The following is a 19,106-nucleotide window of genomic DNA, read 5'->3' as shown; positions in this document are numbered from 1 at the left end:
CTTTTGCTTTGGGGAGGGGAATCTATCTTCAAGGAGAATGTTTATATTCAGTAAATGTTCCAGCCTTGCCCTTCTAGCACGTATGGCAGATGTAGGCAGAATATCTGGGAGCTTAAAGGAGAAAAAATCCTGACTGACCGCAAAAGAACAATATTCTGTTACAATGAAACTGCTGAGAACACAGTAGCAGGATTAAAAGTGCCTTCCATGGTCGGGCACTAAAGAATTGCCATGTGCGTATTTTATTGTTGAAGAACAAAACCCATACTTCTTTCTATTAATAAAAACATTAAAAAGTTTCTGGGAAATAGAGTCTTAAGAACAAAGACAAGAGAGAAGATAGTAAAGAGATGCTAAAAATAAAAAAAATATAAAGGCAGAGTGCAACACATCATTTTTAGAACATCCCCTGCTTTTACATTTAACGCGGGGTAAAGGCTACAACTTCTGATTCTTGTTCTTTAAAAGTTAAGGACACGCTGAAGGAAAATACCTTTTAGTATACATATAAATTACAGCCAACATTGAATAGAAAAGAAATGGAGACAAAATAACTGAGAAGCTAAAAAAGACTCCATACTGTTGTACCTACATGGTTGTAAGAGTGTTAGAATGTATCCAAGATAGGACAGCTGTTGGTTAAATGGGTTAAAGGTGAAGTACGGGACACCATGCATTTAAAAGCTTTATACAGAAATCTTTGCTTTTCCATGTGGGAAATGGACCAGATTTATTGCATAATTCAGATTGTTTCTTCCCTACCAAAAACCCAGCAGCATTTCCAATGGTAGGAATTCACTTAACTGTCAATGTAAAGAAAATAAATTCTCCCAAACATACTATCAAAACATCTGAAGAAAGTTGCATTCATTCCCGTGCCTGTTCCAAAAGCATAGGGGAGAAATTTAAAGAGCTCATGCACTTCTCTAGTCCAAGTTCTTCCTTTGTGATTGAAACTTTATGTGTGTACAACACTGATTCTCCAGAGAAGAAAGGAAGACTCTTCCATGCCAGATCCTCCAGATTCTGCTAGGCTTGGACTTAACTCCGTACACAGATAAGAAACAGTTTTCTTCTTTCCTCTTACTTAGGACTTCATAAACCCTTGCAACCACATGATCAGTCTCAGGAGTGAAACCAGTGCACCTGCACTGTCTGCACAGACCTCACAGAACCTGGTGGCTGAGGAGCCTGAGCACAGTAATTCATCATTGGGTAACTGCTGTCTTTTTGAAAATGAAACAAGTTACTTCAGAGGGTATCTGAGTTCAGAGAAACCCAAAGGCTTGTCCCAGGAGTTTGTCACAATCTCCCAATTAGTCCATTCCGTATTCTGAAGTTTAAGTTTTCAATCCTTCTTGAGGGACTGGGAATAAACTACATTTGTCATTTGTACTATTAACTTCTTTTTATGTGGTGTTTCTCCTTGTGTTCTAAGAACCTTCCCAGTGGGAAAACTCCAAAGATATGATTAACACTTTGATGGAGATCTCAGAGATTATTCAGATTATTATTCTCCTCTTGAGATAATAGCCAGTATAATTTTGACAAAGTAATATGCAAAAGCAGACATATCAAGAAAAATTGGCTAGTTTTGCATTTTGCATTTCTAGAATTTAAGCATCCATAATGATTTTTTTGTAGGAGCAACACATTTCTCTTCATACTTTCTAGTACAATTGCAGTTCATCTTCAGAATTGAGTTACTTTTGCCTTCAGATTGTCATTGGCAGGGTCAGCTCTGGAGGTTCCTTTCCCCTAGAAAAGCTGTTCTCTTTACCAGTCTGTAATCCTCCACATAAATGCCCACTGTACATTTTACTGCCACAATATATCGTCATTCCAAATTACAGATTTTTGGCCTGTGATGGAGGTCTCCTCTTGAGAGATGGTTCAGATATGAAAGATTTCCCTTCCAAAAGCAAGAACATCACTCTCTCTCTTTTAAATTCAAACTGGAAAAGACCTAGCTGGAAAATATTGCAGAAATTCATGCATTTTTCTCAGATCTTTAGAAAGAGGGCAGCATGGATGCTTTCAGCTGGACTGCTCCAAGTGAAGATTTTACACTAATAGTTCACATCCACTGGCATATGAACAGCCCTGCTTGTATGACCAGTTAAAAGACTGAGGATGCACTGTGTTCATGTGAAGCATTTTAATTGTTAGTTGTTATTAGTGACAGGAAACGTACAGCCAAAGCCACATACTCCAAAGGGCAAAATACCCTTGAAACTGGAGTCCTAAGGTTTGTCCTTTGTTTGTTTATACAAGAATATGTTCCAAATGCAAGAGTAGATAAAAGGACATAATAAAAATAAAGCTTCTTTGCCACTATTTGTCAACTATGAAACATCTTTTTTTTTTTTTTTTTCATGTTAGCTTTGACAGAAATAATTCCCTTATCTTTACACCTGCATAGAATTCAATAGAGCTTAGCTACATCGCTGTAGGGTTTCTCAATGCAGTTACAGTTCAAATACTCATAATATGGAGAGAGGCCAACACTAGTTTGAAGATCAAGTGATAAAATATTTTCTGAGGCTTCTAGATTGAAATTATAAATAACAGACTGTTACTAATGATACAGACCAGCATCAACACAATTCTCTCTGCTCCTATATGCTCCACAACAGTCTGAAAGGGAAGGGGTAAGAAAAGATTGATCCTGTTAGACCTTAGTATTTTATTGTTCAGCTTTTCATTTCCTGGTTTTGAATCCTTACCTCAGACATTTTGAGGGTTAGCACTATGTAAAAAGCAATGGAAATTGACTTATCTGAGTTGTGATGTATTTTAGTTTTTGAAAAAGGTTCCAGTTTGAATTTGCAAATCTACTTTTTTCTTCATTGCAAACAAAAATAAATAACTTAAATTGCTCTCAGCTCTTCTCAGTGATACAACTAAAATATGATTTCTACACCTTTTTTATAAATGAAAACTTATTTCTCCTTCTCTTTACATGTCTTTTTACATGGTTCTTCAATCTCTTCATCTTTTCATCAGTGGTAGGGGGTAGGGAGAGGGCAAGGTAAACTCTGAATAAACACTGTAGCATGCCTCTATCCTTCCAGTAAAATGCCCCTTCTCTTCCTGCTATTAGCATTTAATGATGAAAAACAATTATGTATTTGCTATACTTCAGATTTTAAATAGATCCCTTTTTTTCTCTATTATGTACACAATTAAATTTGTAATAGAAGTTCACATTAAATCTCAATATACACGACCATGTAGAGATCCATGAACTAGATGGGACTTAGAGTCACCCCAGGATGTAAATTGTCAGCCCAGTGCTGTACCTGTGCTGGTTAGTCCAGGCTGCAGGGCTCCAGCTGGAGCAGAGGACTCCATCGATGCTGATGTCTCACCTCTGATATCAGAGCCAGTGCTCTGCAGAGCATTTCTCTGTGGAAACACAAAGTCATTCTTTAGGATCTTTGCCTTGCACCATTTGGCTAAGGAAAAGCCACCTGTAGCACCAGAACACTCTTCAGAGTATCTTGCACGTATGCTGCATTACAATGCCCACTTTACAGACAAAAACATGGAAATTTGTTTCTTATTATGGCAGAATGTTGAGATAAACTGGGGAGCAGTGATTTTGACTAGCAATCTGTAATTATCTGCTGCAGACCTGCTTAGTTAATGACAGCATGTATTAACATTGCCCATTTCTACCTGCTGAACTACATCCATAGTAAAACAATATACTTTCCTGTTATGCTATTATTGACAGTAAGTGGTGTAGCTACTTTATGGATGCAGTACAACCAGAAAAAAACAGGTGAAGTGGTTCACAGCACCATTAAAAAATGGTCAGATGTGTATTAATATACTCAACCAAAAGACAGTCTGGGCTGTATTGAAAGGATCATGAGCATAGGCCTTCGAGATCTTTATGTTGTTGGAACTGGTGCAAAATAAGTTATTTTGGCTTTTTTCCTCTGAGCCTCTGCCATATGCTTCCTTTTCACTCACCTATGTGCTTCCTGACTGATCTGTAGATCTTACTTTGAATACTGTTTTAAACCACTTATAGTGATAAAATATTTCAAATGAGTTTGAACACACAATGGCTAGAAGATATAGAGATATATACTACTTAAAATAATTATCAAGGGTGAATTTTCTAGCATTCAAAATGTATTAAATGCCAAAACAAGAACTATCCATTAGTTTTGATCATATACACACGATGGTACAGAGTACATACAAATTATTTGCAAATATATCCACTGGATTCACATAGAATGGAAAGAATACAAACTAAATACACCTTTTAATACTGATCAGTCAGGACATTGTCTCATTTTTATTTATTTCCTTTTATCAACATCTTTTGGAAGACAGAAATATTTTCCTAATGTAAAAAATGTTACTGCGTTATCTAAGTGAGATTCTGCTCATAGCATCTGAGAGAGCAAGAGCCTATTGTGCCAAATGAAGATGTGAAATGAGAACAAGGAACTAAAACTAAGGATCATCAGGGTTTTCATCAGTTTCAGGTATCTAATTGGAAATGCCCAGGGCAAATAAATATTACTGATGATCTCATATTTTAATCAGTGGTTTTTCTTCAGACTTTATTTCCATCAATGATTGACAGTTAGATAAATTCTAATCTTCTTCTGAAAAGGTACTATTTTCAGAAATTCTCCAGAATCTTTAAATGTGAGAAATGTAATAAGAACATAAGAATTTAATCCAAACAATTAAAGTACAGAAACATAAAAATGTACATTAAAAAAATAAATAAAATAAAAAATGTACATTAAAATGTAATCAAATTTTAACATAGAAAGTTATGTGTCAAATTAATTTTAGTAGCATAGATAATTATTCCTTCAGTACAAGTTAGCAAATGAAAGCCTTCCACAGGAGAAAGATTTCACTTAGAGCAGACCTCAAGAAAACTTTGTTATACTACTTTATTGAAATATTTATGTTGTATTGTATACTTTATGGCTTTATATCCTTGAAACTGAAAAGTGTTGCAATAAATTCATGTCTTCACAATTTAGCATTTGGTATTTCTTCCTTCTTTCAGTGAATTCATGAGTTGTGATTTAGAGAGTGTTTATTTGCTTTCCTCTTTCAGCTTTCAGCTTCCTAATCTGATTTCTAAGGTTTTTGTCCCTGCCAATATGCCTGTGTTGTTCATCTTTAACATGAAGCATTTTTCTCTGGCACTTATCTGCTATTGGCACTAGATATCTGATACTGTAGTATATATTTTTCTCCTTCAGTTACAGTTTATCTTTTAATCGAAAATATTATTTTTTAATGAAAGTTGTCCCTCATTCCAGCTCTGATTTGGATGAATCTCAACTTAAGTACCAAGATTTTTTTTTTCTGCACCATTTATAAAATAAGTTTAATCATTTATTATGCTTGGCTTATCTGGGTAGAAACATAGGCTAATTGTTCAAATGCTTTCATGGCATAGCTGTACTAATTCTAAACAGCAATGGAAGAAGTATGCTAGAATAAAGTACAGAATACTTCTGGATTGACTGACCATTCTTCTAGAAGAGTGGCTGAATTGAATAAATGTGCTATTTGTTTATGGAACAATTAAAAGGCAACTTGGTCAGATTTTCAAGAGATTATTGTCAGAAAAATATGTGGTAGGAAAAGGTGTAAAGAAGCTCAGTGCTTGAAAAAAGTCAGAAATTCAGGTAATAAAATGTCATTTTTAAAAGTGGGTTACACCTAAGCAGGAGAGGGAAGAGAACAAGCCTGAAACACCACAGTTCCTAAAAGACTTCAAGTCTTTAATGCTGCACTTTTCCTTTTTTTTTAATAGTTAATCAGTACCTTATAGTCAGACAGCAGTCCCACAGCAAACATTTGGCCTCCTGGGACAACAGTACAAATCAGCAGTGAATTTCTATTGCCTTCTTTCGCCAGGGAGCCTGGAGCATGCAGCAAACAGGCTACAAACGATGCCGATTTTTCTCACATCACTCAGATGATTTCCCACTGTCAGCCCACAGAGCATGAACAAGCACTTCTGGCTATGTGGTGAGTATGCTGTTATGTATAAGGAACATATATGTCCTGTGTTATTAGGACAAATGAAAAGAGGGTAGACATTAGGGGCAAGGTGGGAATGAGGTCTGCACCTACATTTAAAATATAACAGCCCTGCAAACACTGATATTATGTTAAATCTCCAAACACAACACAGGAAAAACAAGGAAGGAGTGAGGGAAGAGACACAGTAAAATAAGTGAACAAGAAAGAAGCAGTTTCCAATAGAATTTTTTAAGAGAGATCAAAGAGAGAGTTAAGATCAAGTGCAAATAACTGCATGACTTCTTGGTCCATGTTTTTTGTACTACACTGGCCTAATTAATTTCACATGAAAAATATATTTGAAATGGTTTTTGCTGGAAATATATTACTTTGAAGAAATTGTTATCTGGCTTTGTGTTCACTGATCACATTATTAGCCATACCAAAAAACTTTTGAAATAATAACAACATAGCTTAATTTTAATGCAGTACAATAAGCCTGAACGTGACAAAACGTCTAATTTAGACATGTAGCAAGTGCCAGTAAGAGCCAGATTTTTTAAAACGGATAGGCAAACAAATGTACCTGTTCTAAGACATATGGAGGACAGTAAGGGAGGCATCTTTAAGTTCTGCTGGCAAGGTTCTTTTTGAACTGCAGTCAGACTTTGGACCAGACGCTGGCACTAATGGTCCAACAGTCACAAATTGTGCTCTGCAGGGTATCAATTCCCCAGGCAGTAAGACCTGAGACAGTCTAAAACTACGATCATCTTAAGGATTCTCTGAAGTGGGATGGGATATTTATTTATTGCTAATAATAAATCAGTAAGAGGATTCTACTTACTGAATGAGCAACATTTCCTTTAATATTTAAATTTTCCTTGACACTTTCTCTGGCAAAAATTAACCATGTATTATTTAACCTTATAAAATTAGACAGTCTAATATAAAATGTTAGCAATTAAAAAAAACTGTTTTGGTAATTTCCTACTCAAAAGGGTTAGGCTTGATATCACTTAATTTTCTGAGTAAATCTGAACAAGCTGGATCTGTTTTTATAATCTGTCTCACAGATAGAAATTGAACATATTATTGATTTTATGAATATGCTTGTTTTCTAAGTTTACGCTCTTTTTGCTAATTTATGAAGGGTGATAAAACACGCACGTGTTTGGAGGCTCACAAAAACAATCCCCTTGGACACAGAGTACTCCATTCTCTTTCTCAAGCAACATGCAAAACACACCAGTAACATGACCCAGGAAAAGCCAGGTGCCAGCCCAAACATGTCTCTGAGGGCTTATTGTACATATTTTTCAGTCTCACCTACAGTTTCCTGGTAGAACATATCCGGTAGGTTTGATTCTTTCTACATTATTTATGGGAAAGCATAAGTAGTCGGGCTACTTGTGATGGCTAGAACCAGTGATGGAGCCCTTGGTGGGAAGGCAGGGCCAACCCAGGGAAGCTCAGGTGTATGCAGTGCAATGCATCTGAGTGACCAGAAGGGGTGGACCCAGGATCCAGCTCTTCCCATACGTCATTTAAGGGTTGTCAGTGGAGGCAAGAGTGTCTTGCTGGAGGTCCCTGTATATCTAAGGCTTTCTAAAGGTATGCAGCTTCTTTCCCTTATTTCTGAGTCCAAGGTGCTGTTGGATTTGAGTGAATCTTTGCTTTCTGTGTTATGGAATCTTGCTGCTCTGCTATCATTGTTAAACTTTCCATTGTGTTGCACAGGTGAAGATCATTAATTTGTTAAGTTGTTACTGAGCTCCTAAGAAGAGGAAAATCTAGTGGTATCCTCTCAAAAGAGCCTTCTAAAATCAACCAAAATGAACCAGACAAAAAAAAAAAAATCCAAAAGATGAAACTAGCCACTTTACAAGTTGCATAGATTGCTCTGAAAGTAATGCTTCCTATTTATTTCTGTGTAAGCTACAGTAGACATAAATAGTACAATAACGCTATTTGATAGAGCAGATTATCAGGTAAAAAAAATATTTTCCAACATAGTCATCATGATAAGCTCTGCACTTCTGCCAGTTATGACCAAGAACCTGCATGCCATGTTTGTAAATATCTGCACCAGCAGAGGCAACCCACTGTGGTCACTGCTGAAATGTATCAGCCACCACCTCACTGTGCTAACATCCACTGTTTGGTCTTTATATATGTTCAGAAAGCATGGATGAGTGACCACGGGTGCCATCCTTTCCCACATGGAGAAATTCAGTCATGCCTCCTTATTTCATAGGCGCTTCCATATCAACAGCCATTTTGTCAGACTGCCCTCTGCTGCTATCTGTCACACAGCAACAAAATGTGATAGAATTCTGGTGGGAAGGTTTAACCTATACTGCCATACCACCAGCATCCACCTCTGACATAGTGGGCTAAGATAATAAAATAGGAGGCATTACTTTAAGAGTGCCTCTTGTATTATTTCTCAGCTTGTCTAGCAAGTCTGTAAGCAACTGACCAAGATACAGTTATGCCATGCAGGAAGTGAGGTATTTGCTTAAATCTGTAAAAGAAGGAAAGTAATAATTTTAAATGGCCCATGCCTCTTTAGCAGTTGTTCCATGATTACCATGAACTCAGGGTTACCTACCCAAGATCTCTTTGAAAGACAAGCTAGTTGTACTTACTGGTGCTCACTTCAGCATCCCTTTTTGTGAAGTGCTTTATAAGCTTCTTGTGTACATTAATTAGTTTTGAGTGTCTTGCTTTGTATTTTATTTTGCACATAAAAAAAATAAGTTCTCTTGCTCTACTTATTTACACCTGACAAGCATCCTGGTTTTCACAAAGAAAATGATGCAGGGTGCCTCAGTGAGATGTTGTGATGAGCATTTTCTTCCGAAATGAGCGGGCCATTCTTCAGTTACATTCTGTAGAAATAATTACTCATACATTCAATAATTCTGGTGAGACTTATCAAAAAGAAGCTTGGCCTCTTAAAAGAGTAACTAAAGACTTTTCTGTGAATTTGCAGTCCCCAGCAGGAGTGTAATTAGCCCTTTGTGCTTCAGTCATGTTAATAGAGACAGCAGGCCTTGGTTGCAGCACATATGGCCAAAACAAAAGTAACAGTTCTGAGGATAACTTCTTTCTGTCTTAAGAACAGAACACACATGACATGGCTAGATGGATCTCCTCACCTCTTCAGTAAGCTGTTGGGGTAGGGATTGTGACAAATATCTTCTTCTAGAATTCCATTCCAAGAACTTCAGCTCTTCCCTCCAAGGAGGGATGGGGAGAGCCCAGTCTCCAACCTCCCAGGAGGCTCCTGTGATTCCCCCACTCCTTCAGCCTGCTGCACCAGCTGTACTCCCAAAGCAACACATCCTGGCTATGCTAGGAGGGCTGACTTTCCAAGAGAGTACCGTGCCATTTGTGACAGCAGCAACAACTGCTGTGAGGAAATCATACTAATTGAAAGCTTGAAAACTTTAAAGGTGGAGAAAAGAGAAAACAAGAAAAATATTAAGGCGATAAGGAGAGGAAAGGGGGAGAAAAACACTTATTCACCTTATCTTCTTCCTGCAACATCTCCTTCTGTTTCCCTTTCCTATTCCCTGTTTTCTTAAGCGTTCCCATCTGTACGTGCGTGGATGATATAGGACCCCAATCTCAGCAACTTTTCTTGGCCTGATGCAACCTTAACGGGAAGCAGCATCTCACCGACAGAGGTCTCAGATGTCGAGGCTGCTGACGGAAAGGCAGCGGTCTCTGCTACGCAGCGGTTAGCACGAGTGTGACTCCGAGCGTAGTGCTGGAGAGCTCCCGGCTCTGGGGGAGCCGGCACCCCGATGCCACTTCCGCAATAAATTACCGTTTCCTAGGTGTGCCAGGGAAAATCTTTGCTCTTACATCAGGTCTCGCAGAGCGGATTCCCCGCATGGCTGCCCTACCCCGCCTGCCTCCCCGCATAGGGAGCTTCTTTCCGAGCCCAGGGGGCAAAGAGCGCCCGTAGAGCAGAGTGGAACGGGCTAAAAGCTCCCCTGCCCGCACCGTTCCCGGAGCTCTTCCCCCGCCGAGCTCCGGCATCGGCCCCCCCCAACGCGGGGACGGGTGGCGGCGCCCGCGGAAGGCTGCACCGGGCCGCCCAGGGATGCGCCCCTCCGCGGAGCCGCTCAGCCGCCGGCCCCCCGCAGGAGGCAGCTCGGCTACTTAAAGCGCATCCCCGACAGCGGCGGCCCCCGCGGCTGAGGCGGGCAGGCGGCGGGCTTCGGCGCGAGAGCGACCGGAGCCGGCGGGGAGCCGCAGCGCCGAGCGGGTTGCGGGCTCCCATGCCCGGCTGCGAGCTCCACGGGGGCGCGGGCGCTGCCAGGCGACGGGCTGACCCGGCTGCGGCTCCGGCGGGGCGGGACAGCGCCCGTGCGCCAGCGGCAGCGCGGCGGCGGCGGGGCTCCGCGCAGCTCCGGCGGTGGCTCTCGCCGGCGGATCGGTGTCCGCGATCCCCACCGGCTCTGCCCTCGCTCGGTAGCGGGAAGCCGAACACCAGCAATGGCGGCTCGGACTAGGAGCCGCTGCGCGCCGCTCCTACGCTCGCCTGGGCAGCGACTGCTCTAGGAGGGGAAGAGCGGAGCTGGCAGGGGGGCTGGTTTCCGGCGGGTTATTTATTTCTTCCCTCTCGCTTAAGTTCCCGGCGGAGCGGGCTGGTCGGCACCTGCGCCCCCCACCTGCTTCTCCGAGGGTGAGAGGTGTGGGGAGGCCATGGAGAGCCCGGCGGAGAACCCTAGCAAGGCGGCGGAGTACCTGAAGGAGCTGAACAAGATTATTGAGACGCAGCAGGAACTGCTGGAGAAGCAGAAGCGGAGGATAGACGAGCTAGAGCAGCAAGTGGCCAAGTTGTACCATGAAAATGCCTGTCTCCAGGATGAGCATCACCGGCACCTGGCCACATGCAGGCTCCAGCAGGGCGTCCCCCCCGCGTACCCGGGGGTGCTGAGCGCCATCCAGGAAAACGCAAAGCATGAAAAGTAAGCGGCTCCCGGGTTTGCGTGCCCTTTTCGAGGAGGGTGTTTCTCTGGTGGGGCTTTCCTTCTCGTTCGTCTCCTGCCTTCGGTTTCTTAAGGCCATCCCGCATACAAGCTCTGAGAAGAGCGCAACTCCCCTCCAGCGTGCGCCTAGGAGGGAGCCCCGAGCGGCTCGGCTCAGCGGGCAGCTCGCCGCGAAGGAGGGGGTCCTCGGCAGGCAGGGGCGGCCTGAGCCCCGTCCCCCGGCTCCTTTCCCATCTGGATGCCAGCGCTTCAGCGGCGCTCCGGTCGGGATTCCGAGGAGAGCTTCTCCCCAGGGTCTGAGCTGCGACAGCACGCCCGGGGCTCCCCCAGGCAGATTTCTCTGCCTGCTGCGCCTGTAGCTTTCTCTACGGCTATCTCCGCCGCCGGGGCTCCGGCAGCCCCGCGCGCTTCTAGGGGTGCCCCTGGGCACTCCACCTTCGCAGCACTAACGGGGCGCTGGGATAATCGGGACGAGCCCGCCCTTCTCCCTAGGGCCTGCTTCTGCCCGTTCCAGCGTCGGGGCCCCTCGGGAAGCCGCTGCCCCCCGGGGATACGGGCGGGAGCCCCCGGAGCCGCCTGCTCTCCCCGGGCGGTGGTGCCGGCTCTCCGCCGGCCGGGCACGGGGCCGCCGCGCCTCCCGGCGCTCCGGGCAGCGCGCAGCGGCCGCGCTCTCGCCACTAACGAAAGTGACCCAGAGAAGGGGTCAGCAGACCCTGGCAGCTCGCCACAGCGCGAACTGACTCATCCAAACGCGGGCTCGCCGCTTTCAGAGACACAGTTGTTCCAAACCTTTGCATCTGCTTGCAGACTCAATAATCTGTAATTAATCGTGGCTCCTTTACAGTGTACAGAAAGCTGCTTAATTGTGTGCGATTCTTAGTAACATGAATTCGAGAATAGCAGTAACTGAAGTCGGAGCGTTTACCCGCCTCCTTTCTACTGACGGACAAGTAATCTAAGACTTAGTTTTACTTGAATTGAGTGGGAAAAGCATGCATCATATTAAGAGCCCACTTCACTGCTCTGATACAGCACAAAGAGCTACTTGTGCTCTGCTACACTCGAGTTCCCCGTGTTGACAAATAAGCTCTTGGGCTCAGGCCGGGGCTGTGCCGGAGCCGCCCCGCAGCGCTGCGCGCCCTCTCCCGGCTCCCACCGCCGCGCCGGGCCGGCCCCGCTGCCCCCGAGTCCGCCCGTCCGCTGCGCCGAGAGGTGAGGTGCGGCTCCGCGGGGAGATGCCCGGCTCGGGGCCTTCCGTCTGCTTTCCCCCGCTGCCCGAGGTAGGCAGGGCACAGAACGCGGCTCGGCTGCCCGCAGGCATCTTTCAGGAGGCCCGGCCGGGAGGGTGCCTCTCGGAGAGCCCAGGAACCGTCCCAAGCCCGCGGGTGGTTTGCTTGCTCTGCGTGCGCCCTTCCCGGGCCTGTTATGATCTGGGAGGAAGTGTCGCTGCGTAGTCCCGAAATTGCGGTGCCCTGAACTCATGTTTTCTTACTGTACTGCTAGAGGAGTTGAAGGAAGTGGGGAAAGGGTCGCTGGTCACCCACTGCCCCCTCTGCACGCTCCTGTTCCCAAATGCCTTTCACCCCCTCGGTGTGACAGAGAGGGAAGGAAGCAACCCCACCTCCAGCTCCCTCCCTGCTGTCTGTGCTAACAGCGCAGGGTGTTCTAGTGGTGCTGGAGTGGTCCTTTCAGACTTCTTTTTCGTAGAAAAAGGATGTCTCCAGGAAAGCTAAGTAAATAGCTCCTTAAACACGCTGGAGAGCATATGCTGTCGTTTAACAACCAGTCCTCGTTATAAGCAGGAAGAGCTATTTCCAGGAAATACATATGGAGTACAAATTTACAGAACATAAATTCATGGAAATGTACAGAAAGTATTTACCCAAATTCTACCCCATGCACTCATTCCCAATATTGAGGATTTCCCGTGGTCGTGTAGTTAGTACAAGATGTCAGCTCAGCTATCTGCTCCCATTTGTCTCTCACAAACGACATTACTAAAATTGTACAAATGGCTTGCCTTGTTTGATAACATCTCATCTCCACCAGCCCAAGACTCATTTGCAGAGCCCTTTTTGGGCAGGCAGCTCTGAGGACTTGAAGGCTTTTAAGTCTCTTAAGTGGATTTGATGCTGGGATCAGAATTAATCTGGGATATTTATGGCAGAGATGTATTGCTGTGAGGCATACCCTGCGGGGCTTAGTGGGGAAGCTGGGAGACAGCCCGCTGTGTCTGGTCCTGGGCTCTTTGGCCTATGTGTACATCCAGGAGAGTCAGCTCTTCAGAACCTCTTTCACATAAAAAAATCCTGTCCCCTCTTCCCCCTGATTTGTCATCTTACCTCTTTATTTTGTATGGAATAAGCCTGGGCCCCTTTCCAGGTCACCACGCATCATCGCTATATAGGGGGATCACAGCTGTGGGCTTCTCAGCTGCATGGGTTGGGGCTGTGGCAGTAGCTGCTGTGGTTCCAACTACCTGGGAGCAGGTGCAATAACCCAGCTTCAGATCAATTTAATGTCTGGATGCAGAAACTGGAGGAAGTCTCCAGCTCAGAGGACAGAACATGCCCTTGTTTTAAGGCCTTTTTCCAGACCTGCAGTTACTTTTGCGTTCCGAAAGCTTAACCTGAAGGTTATGGCTGTCTGTAGCTTTCCATTCAATGAGGAAAAATCTCAGTTTCTTCAGAGTTAAATGTTATGTGCACCTTGCATATATTTAATTGGGGAATAAGGATTCCTTCTTTGCAGAAGTTCTGTAACAGTTCAACATCAAATGTGGATAATGCTTGCTTTGGATATCTGCGGTGTCAGGAGGAAAGCAGCTTGTGAGATGCTGTGTCCTCCTTGTTCCCTCATGTACAGACCCATCTTCATCCCCAGTGCAGCAGGGCTGCTTTGTGCCCAGGTGCTGACAGTGATTAGTGCTTCAAAACTAGAGCGACTGGAAACCTTTGTAAAGGAAACTGGGATTGTCTTTGCCAAATGCGTCACAAAATCAGTACTTTTAGGAAGAAATCCATGCTTCTGGGAAGTCGTCTATAGAATTTGTACTTTAAGGCTTAAGTAGTTTTTCCTTAAAAGTTTAGACTCCTGCCTTCAGAGTTCAACCTGTGTAAAGCTGGTGTTGCTCACTGACACTGTAGTGTCAGGACAGTGTCATGTTACCAAATGGTAGCTTACTTGCAATAGCATAGAAGTGTTATACAAGCCCTGAAACTTTCCATTTTTATCAGTAGGAAGAATATAGCTGAAGTCTGATTAAATAATTTGGAGAAATTGGCAGATTTGTAGAAACTTTTTACCTTGATCTTATGGAGGAGGAATTGCTGTGTTCTATTACTGTTAGTGAGCACAGTAATAGATTTCTGCAAGAAAAAAAGAGTCCAAAAAAGAAAATAAAAGTAGTCAGTTGTCCCTCCAAAAAAAGAGCCAGAGTAGAAAGCATATCTCTGTAGTGAAGGTTGCTGAGTACAGAAGGCAAGTGCATGGGATGGGTTAGTAGGTGCACTCACTGTCTTGCAAGGAGTTTGGGTGGTGTTTCACTTAATTTTGTACTAATTTGCTGAGTGTGAATCAAACTTAAAATCTACAAGTATAATTGAGGATAATTAGTGATTGCAAAGCTTTGTTAAATGTAGTGAATCAGCATGTTAAGTATAAAAGTAGATATTTAACTAATTAAGTTGCATAAGCCTAACTTGCAATTAGTTCATTTCATTTAATATTTGATAAAACACCAAAAACTTCTAAAATTCAGATGCTCAGTGTAAGGAAGAAATGTTCAATACACCAGCTTTTGTAAAGCACCTCCTAATGTAAACATGGGTAAACCAGCCAGCGTGTTACCAGCTTGGGGAGTGATGTTTTTGCTAAATCTTACCAAGCTAAATTCTTTCCTGCTTTTTACCGTGAGAAATCTCTTTTTGTTTGGGGAGGAGGTATAGAAGGAATTGTCTGTTAAGGTGGAACAATCTCAGAGCTCTGTTGTTTGCAGCTCAGTCTAAATTCTGTACCTGTCCTGACTGATTTATTTTTAAATGCATTTAAAACTGACTTTGTTCTCTGGGGAGAAAAAGTCACAGTCAAGAGCATTACGAAGTCTCCAGCATTTAGAAGACGCTCTCAATCTGAGCTGAGGTGTGTTCAGTGCGATCCAGTGAGTGGCCCTGTCTTTGTGGTGCTTTGTGAAGGCTGCTTTATGGCTTACATAAAATGAGCTTGTGACTTTGCATGTCGCTGTTGGCAGTGAGTGCTACCCCTGCACACAGTCTCAGCAGGAAGCCAAAGATTGCATTAATGTAGAGACCAGCCTGACTTTTTTGCCTCCAGAGATGTTCTCTGCTGAGACAGACTGTTCGTATGACGTAAATCATGTTTCAGGATTTGTGCTGCTTTTGGATGGAAGCTTATTTTTGTTTGCCTTAATTAAAGTAGAGTTATCTGACATCTGTTAAAGTCTGCTCGTGTTTGGGCAAGATCTTGCTTTCTCTGCCTTCTTGTCAGAAGGAAATGTACACCAGATACTTTTGTTCAGCTCTTTTTCAATCAGCTAAGGGAAGTGTGATTTGTGACTGATAGTCTTGCTGAAAAAAGCCTACAGTAGAAGTGCAAATTATTACTGGAATTCTCACTTCTACTTCCACTTCCACTTCTCCTTCAAGAGCTTATTTTGCTGATGAAAATTATCTTATTTTTAAGTGGAAAGCACAGTCTGTATCCAAAACAAACACTTTACTGTGACTAAATGCTATATATTCTTTATCATTCCTATGTCAGATAGCGATGATACAAGACTGGGGTTGGGCAAAACTTAAACTTACATTTTCAAATAACTGAAAAACATTTCGTTCATTTTATCTTCAGTATGTAATTGAACAGACCGCTAAGTTATGAGAATAAGGATTTGGTGCTGAAGGCAGTGCTTTTTCTCTTGAAACACGTGTTTCAACATTAGTGTTATTTGTACACAGCAGATGAGTGAGCATCTCTTAAAACAGGCATTTGTTGTTCTGGCAGACGGTGGGAAATCGATACTGTGAAGGTGTGTAATAAGACAAGAACTTGCTAACATAACTCATCTAAATTATTTTGCGTCTGCTGAAAAATGGGCAAATTCTTTTACTTAACATCTGCTAAATGGTAAGAAAAATTAAAAAAAAAATAATTTGACTGCGGATGTGTACTATATGACTAATAAAACAAGTTAAAAAGGAAGCGGATGGGGAGCAAAAAGCACAGTGATGACAAAACAGTGTGCTGGTATCAAGAAAATTCCTGGAAATCAGAGGAGAGGGTGGAAATATGATGTGTGGATAGAACAGTAAAAATGCATGCTATTTTAACAGAGCAAATTTTACTTTGACAAATGCAGCAGAAGGTAACCCACCCTACTGAGTCCTGAGTTTAAATATGGTTTCTAAACTTGAAGTGAATTGTCTTGCTTAAAGCAGATCAGACCTAAACAATTCATTCCCAGTGAATCTGAAAATATTATCTAATGAACCCTTCTTTCCAGCTGACACAGAGCACAGCTTGTGAGCTTCCTAATTTCAGTATTCTTGTGTTTGGAACTACAAGAATCAAGCACTCTACCTTGCTGGATATTGCTCTGATGTTTTTCCTTAAGAATTAATTGCTAAGGAAATAAAAATGCATTTCCAAACATATATTTGTGGAAAATATTGGGATATGGTCATGGATCCTATGTTTTCAGCAAGCAAAGGAGAGATGCTATAACTATTGTCAGTAAAGTAAAAGGATCAAGATCCTCTTCCCCCTCTTCCAGTACCTGACTCCAAAACAAGCCTATTCATGTGTCTGTATGTGTGTCTGTATATGTATGTGTACGTATAACTATACATAGCAGCAGCATACTGATTACTCTGAATTTCTTATGTGAGGTATGAGATGGAAGGCCCAATTCTTAGTCTTTTAGTTCCTACCAAAAATATCTCTGTGTAAAATATGTGTGAAACAGAAGCACTTAAGGGCTCTATTGCTCAAATCTAACTTCTGAAAAGCTGGTAAGCTGCGAGCAGTGTATTGTCCTAAAACAGCAGGCAATGGGTTTTAGATGAATCCTAAAAAATACCACAATCTCCAGTGTAGTAATTCTTACTCATCAGCAAGGTAGATTTTAATATTTTTAAAAGATATTAGGGAGATTAAGCACTGAACAGTTACATAAGAACATGAAGGATAAGGGGAGCAGGAACTCAACTTCCTTCTGAGTGAGGGATGTTAAATGTTGTCCTTTTCCACTTAAAATAATACACTTGTGGGAGAATGTGAAGCATTGACTTACCCATTTTAGAATCTGTTCTGCAGTCTTGTTGGCCTGGTTATTTACAGAGGAAGACAAATCTCCATAAAACCTCTGGGAAGGTGTCTTCTGCAAGAGAGTGAGTTGCAGCTTTTTTATAAACATGAAGCAAAATATGTAATGCTCAAATGAAGAGCTTTGTAGCAAGAGTTTTTTTAATGCAGGTTGTAGAAGATATGAGGAAAGAACAAGGTATTTCAAGATATTTTCTTGCAGCATACTGATAGGGGGAGTAAATAATTAGATGCTTCTTGCAAATAGCATCTCAAAAAACTTAGTTTTACTGGGTCTAAAAATGAAATTAGATGGGTCTTATGTACAGGCCAGTGGCACTGAACTGAAACTGCTGTGCAAGATTCAATGTTGTATGTCAGGCCAAGGCCTCTAAACACAGTTTCTAGAATGGTTACAGAAGTATATGTGTTCCCTCTTTAAAGAGCATTTGGGAATGGCCACAGTAGCTGCTTCCTCCGCACTTCCAATTCTGACACTATTTAATTTTGCAGGCACCTGAACAGCACAACTGTGCAGACCTTCAAAACACTGCAACACACTGAGGTTCCCCTGAGTTTATGGCTCAATGGGGATTCCAGTCCCTGTTGTGGGAAGAGTTGCTTACGAAGTAGGCAGCCTATATCAAGACCAATGTTTGTGTTTGTACCCTGTTTGTCTGAGGGCTCCTGTCCTCCACCTGCAGGTGGCAAGGAGGTCATCTCATGCTACTCACTGAGAATGTGTGGGAAGCTGCTTAGGTAAGTGGATTTTACGGACCAGAAGTACTTCCTGATGTTCAGCCCACACTTGCATTATTCTAGTTTGATCCTATCACTCCTACTCATACCCTCTCTGCTGTGTTAATTCTATCTTTTTTCTGCATGTGTTTTGCAGTCTGCGGGTACTTTCAGGCTGTTTTTGCCAATGCTAATTTCTTTCATCTTAGCTCAGTGAGACTGTGAATGAGGTTGCCATCATTTCATTCTGCCTGCATTCTTGCCTAATTGTACTATTTTTCTCTGCAGAATTGTTGAATTAAATATTTGAACAGTCTGAGCAGGCTTTGATATATCAGGGCAGCATGGTTTGAAGGAATAGTGTATGATATGCATTCTGGCCAGGTTGTAGGTGATGTGTGCTGCTTGCTTACACCGCCACCCTTTGCTATGGGATTCTTCTGCAGATTACTAACAGTATTTCTTTGAGATACTGGGTTTCTCATTTGTTGTAGTTTATTGCATTACAGATAGTGGAAGAAATGTTGGTTTGTGCAAGCTAGTAATCAGGATAAGAATTTGTCACCTTTCCACGGTCACTACCATGGTATTGTGATTAAGGACAGAAGTGAGAAAAATGGGTATTTCTTTATTCCCTGTTATTTGCCCTTAGCTAAACTAAGCATAGATAATGGTTGTTATTATACAAATGAACATGTCAATGTTAAAGTTTAGAATCATCTCTTAATGATTTGTTCAGATTTAGGTGAAAAATTATTGCTTTTTTTTTTTAATTTAATCTTGTGTTCCTTAATGGCCAGATGTTAACTTATTTGGTTTTAATTGTTATTTGCATAGTTAGTGCAATGGAAAAATATTGCTGCAAAGTAGCTGAATGCTTAAACAAGGTTAATGGTGTAAAATATAACAGTTTTCACAATAGAATCTTGAAACCCAATACTTAGTTCTTCAAATGGCAAATTCTATAAATGCATGTCTTCTTTTTGTTTACCAAACTATATAGTTCTGGATGGACTAACA

The 19,106-nt window shown here is 42.4% G+C and overlaps 1 protein-coding gene across 9 annotated transcripts in view; it reads left to right on the top strand.

Moving 5' to 3' along the window:
- Positions 1 to 19,106, top strand: part of IQSEC1 (IQ motif and Sec7 domain ArfGEF 1) — a 361,739-nt gene that overhangs the window by 39,813 nt on the left and 302,820 nt on the right. For 5 of the 9 annotated variants that reach the window (XM_090148115.1, XM_031608728.2, XM_090148113.1 and 2 more), the window contains exon 1: positions 10,611 to 11,009. In XM_090148115.1, coding sequence (XP_090004241.1) covers positions 10,744 to 11,009 — 266 coding nt within the window. In that variant the 5' untranslated portion in view covers positions 10,611 to 10,743. Of the gene's footprint in view, positions 1 to 5,913; positions 6,028 to 10,469; positions 11,010 to 19,106 lie in introns of those variants that run through there. The other 4 variants (XM_031608745.2, XM_031608737.2, XM_090148117.1 and 1 more) reach the window with 2 other exon arrangements.

This window comes from Phasianus colchicus, chromosome 11 (genome assembly GCF_987193195.1).
Source record: "Phasianus colchicus chromosome 11, bPhaCol1.hap1.1, whole genome shotgun sequence".
NCBI classification, from domain to species: Eukaryota; Metazoa; Chordata; class Aves; order Galliformes; family Phasianidae; genus Phasianus; species Phasianus colchicus.
The sequence above is the reverse complement of the archived record's forward strand: the minus strand, read 5'-3'. Positions and strand labels throughout refer to the sequence as shown.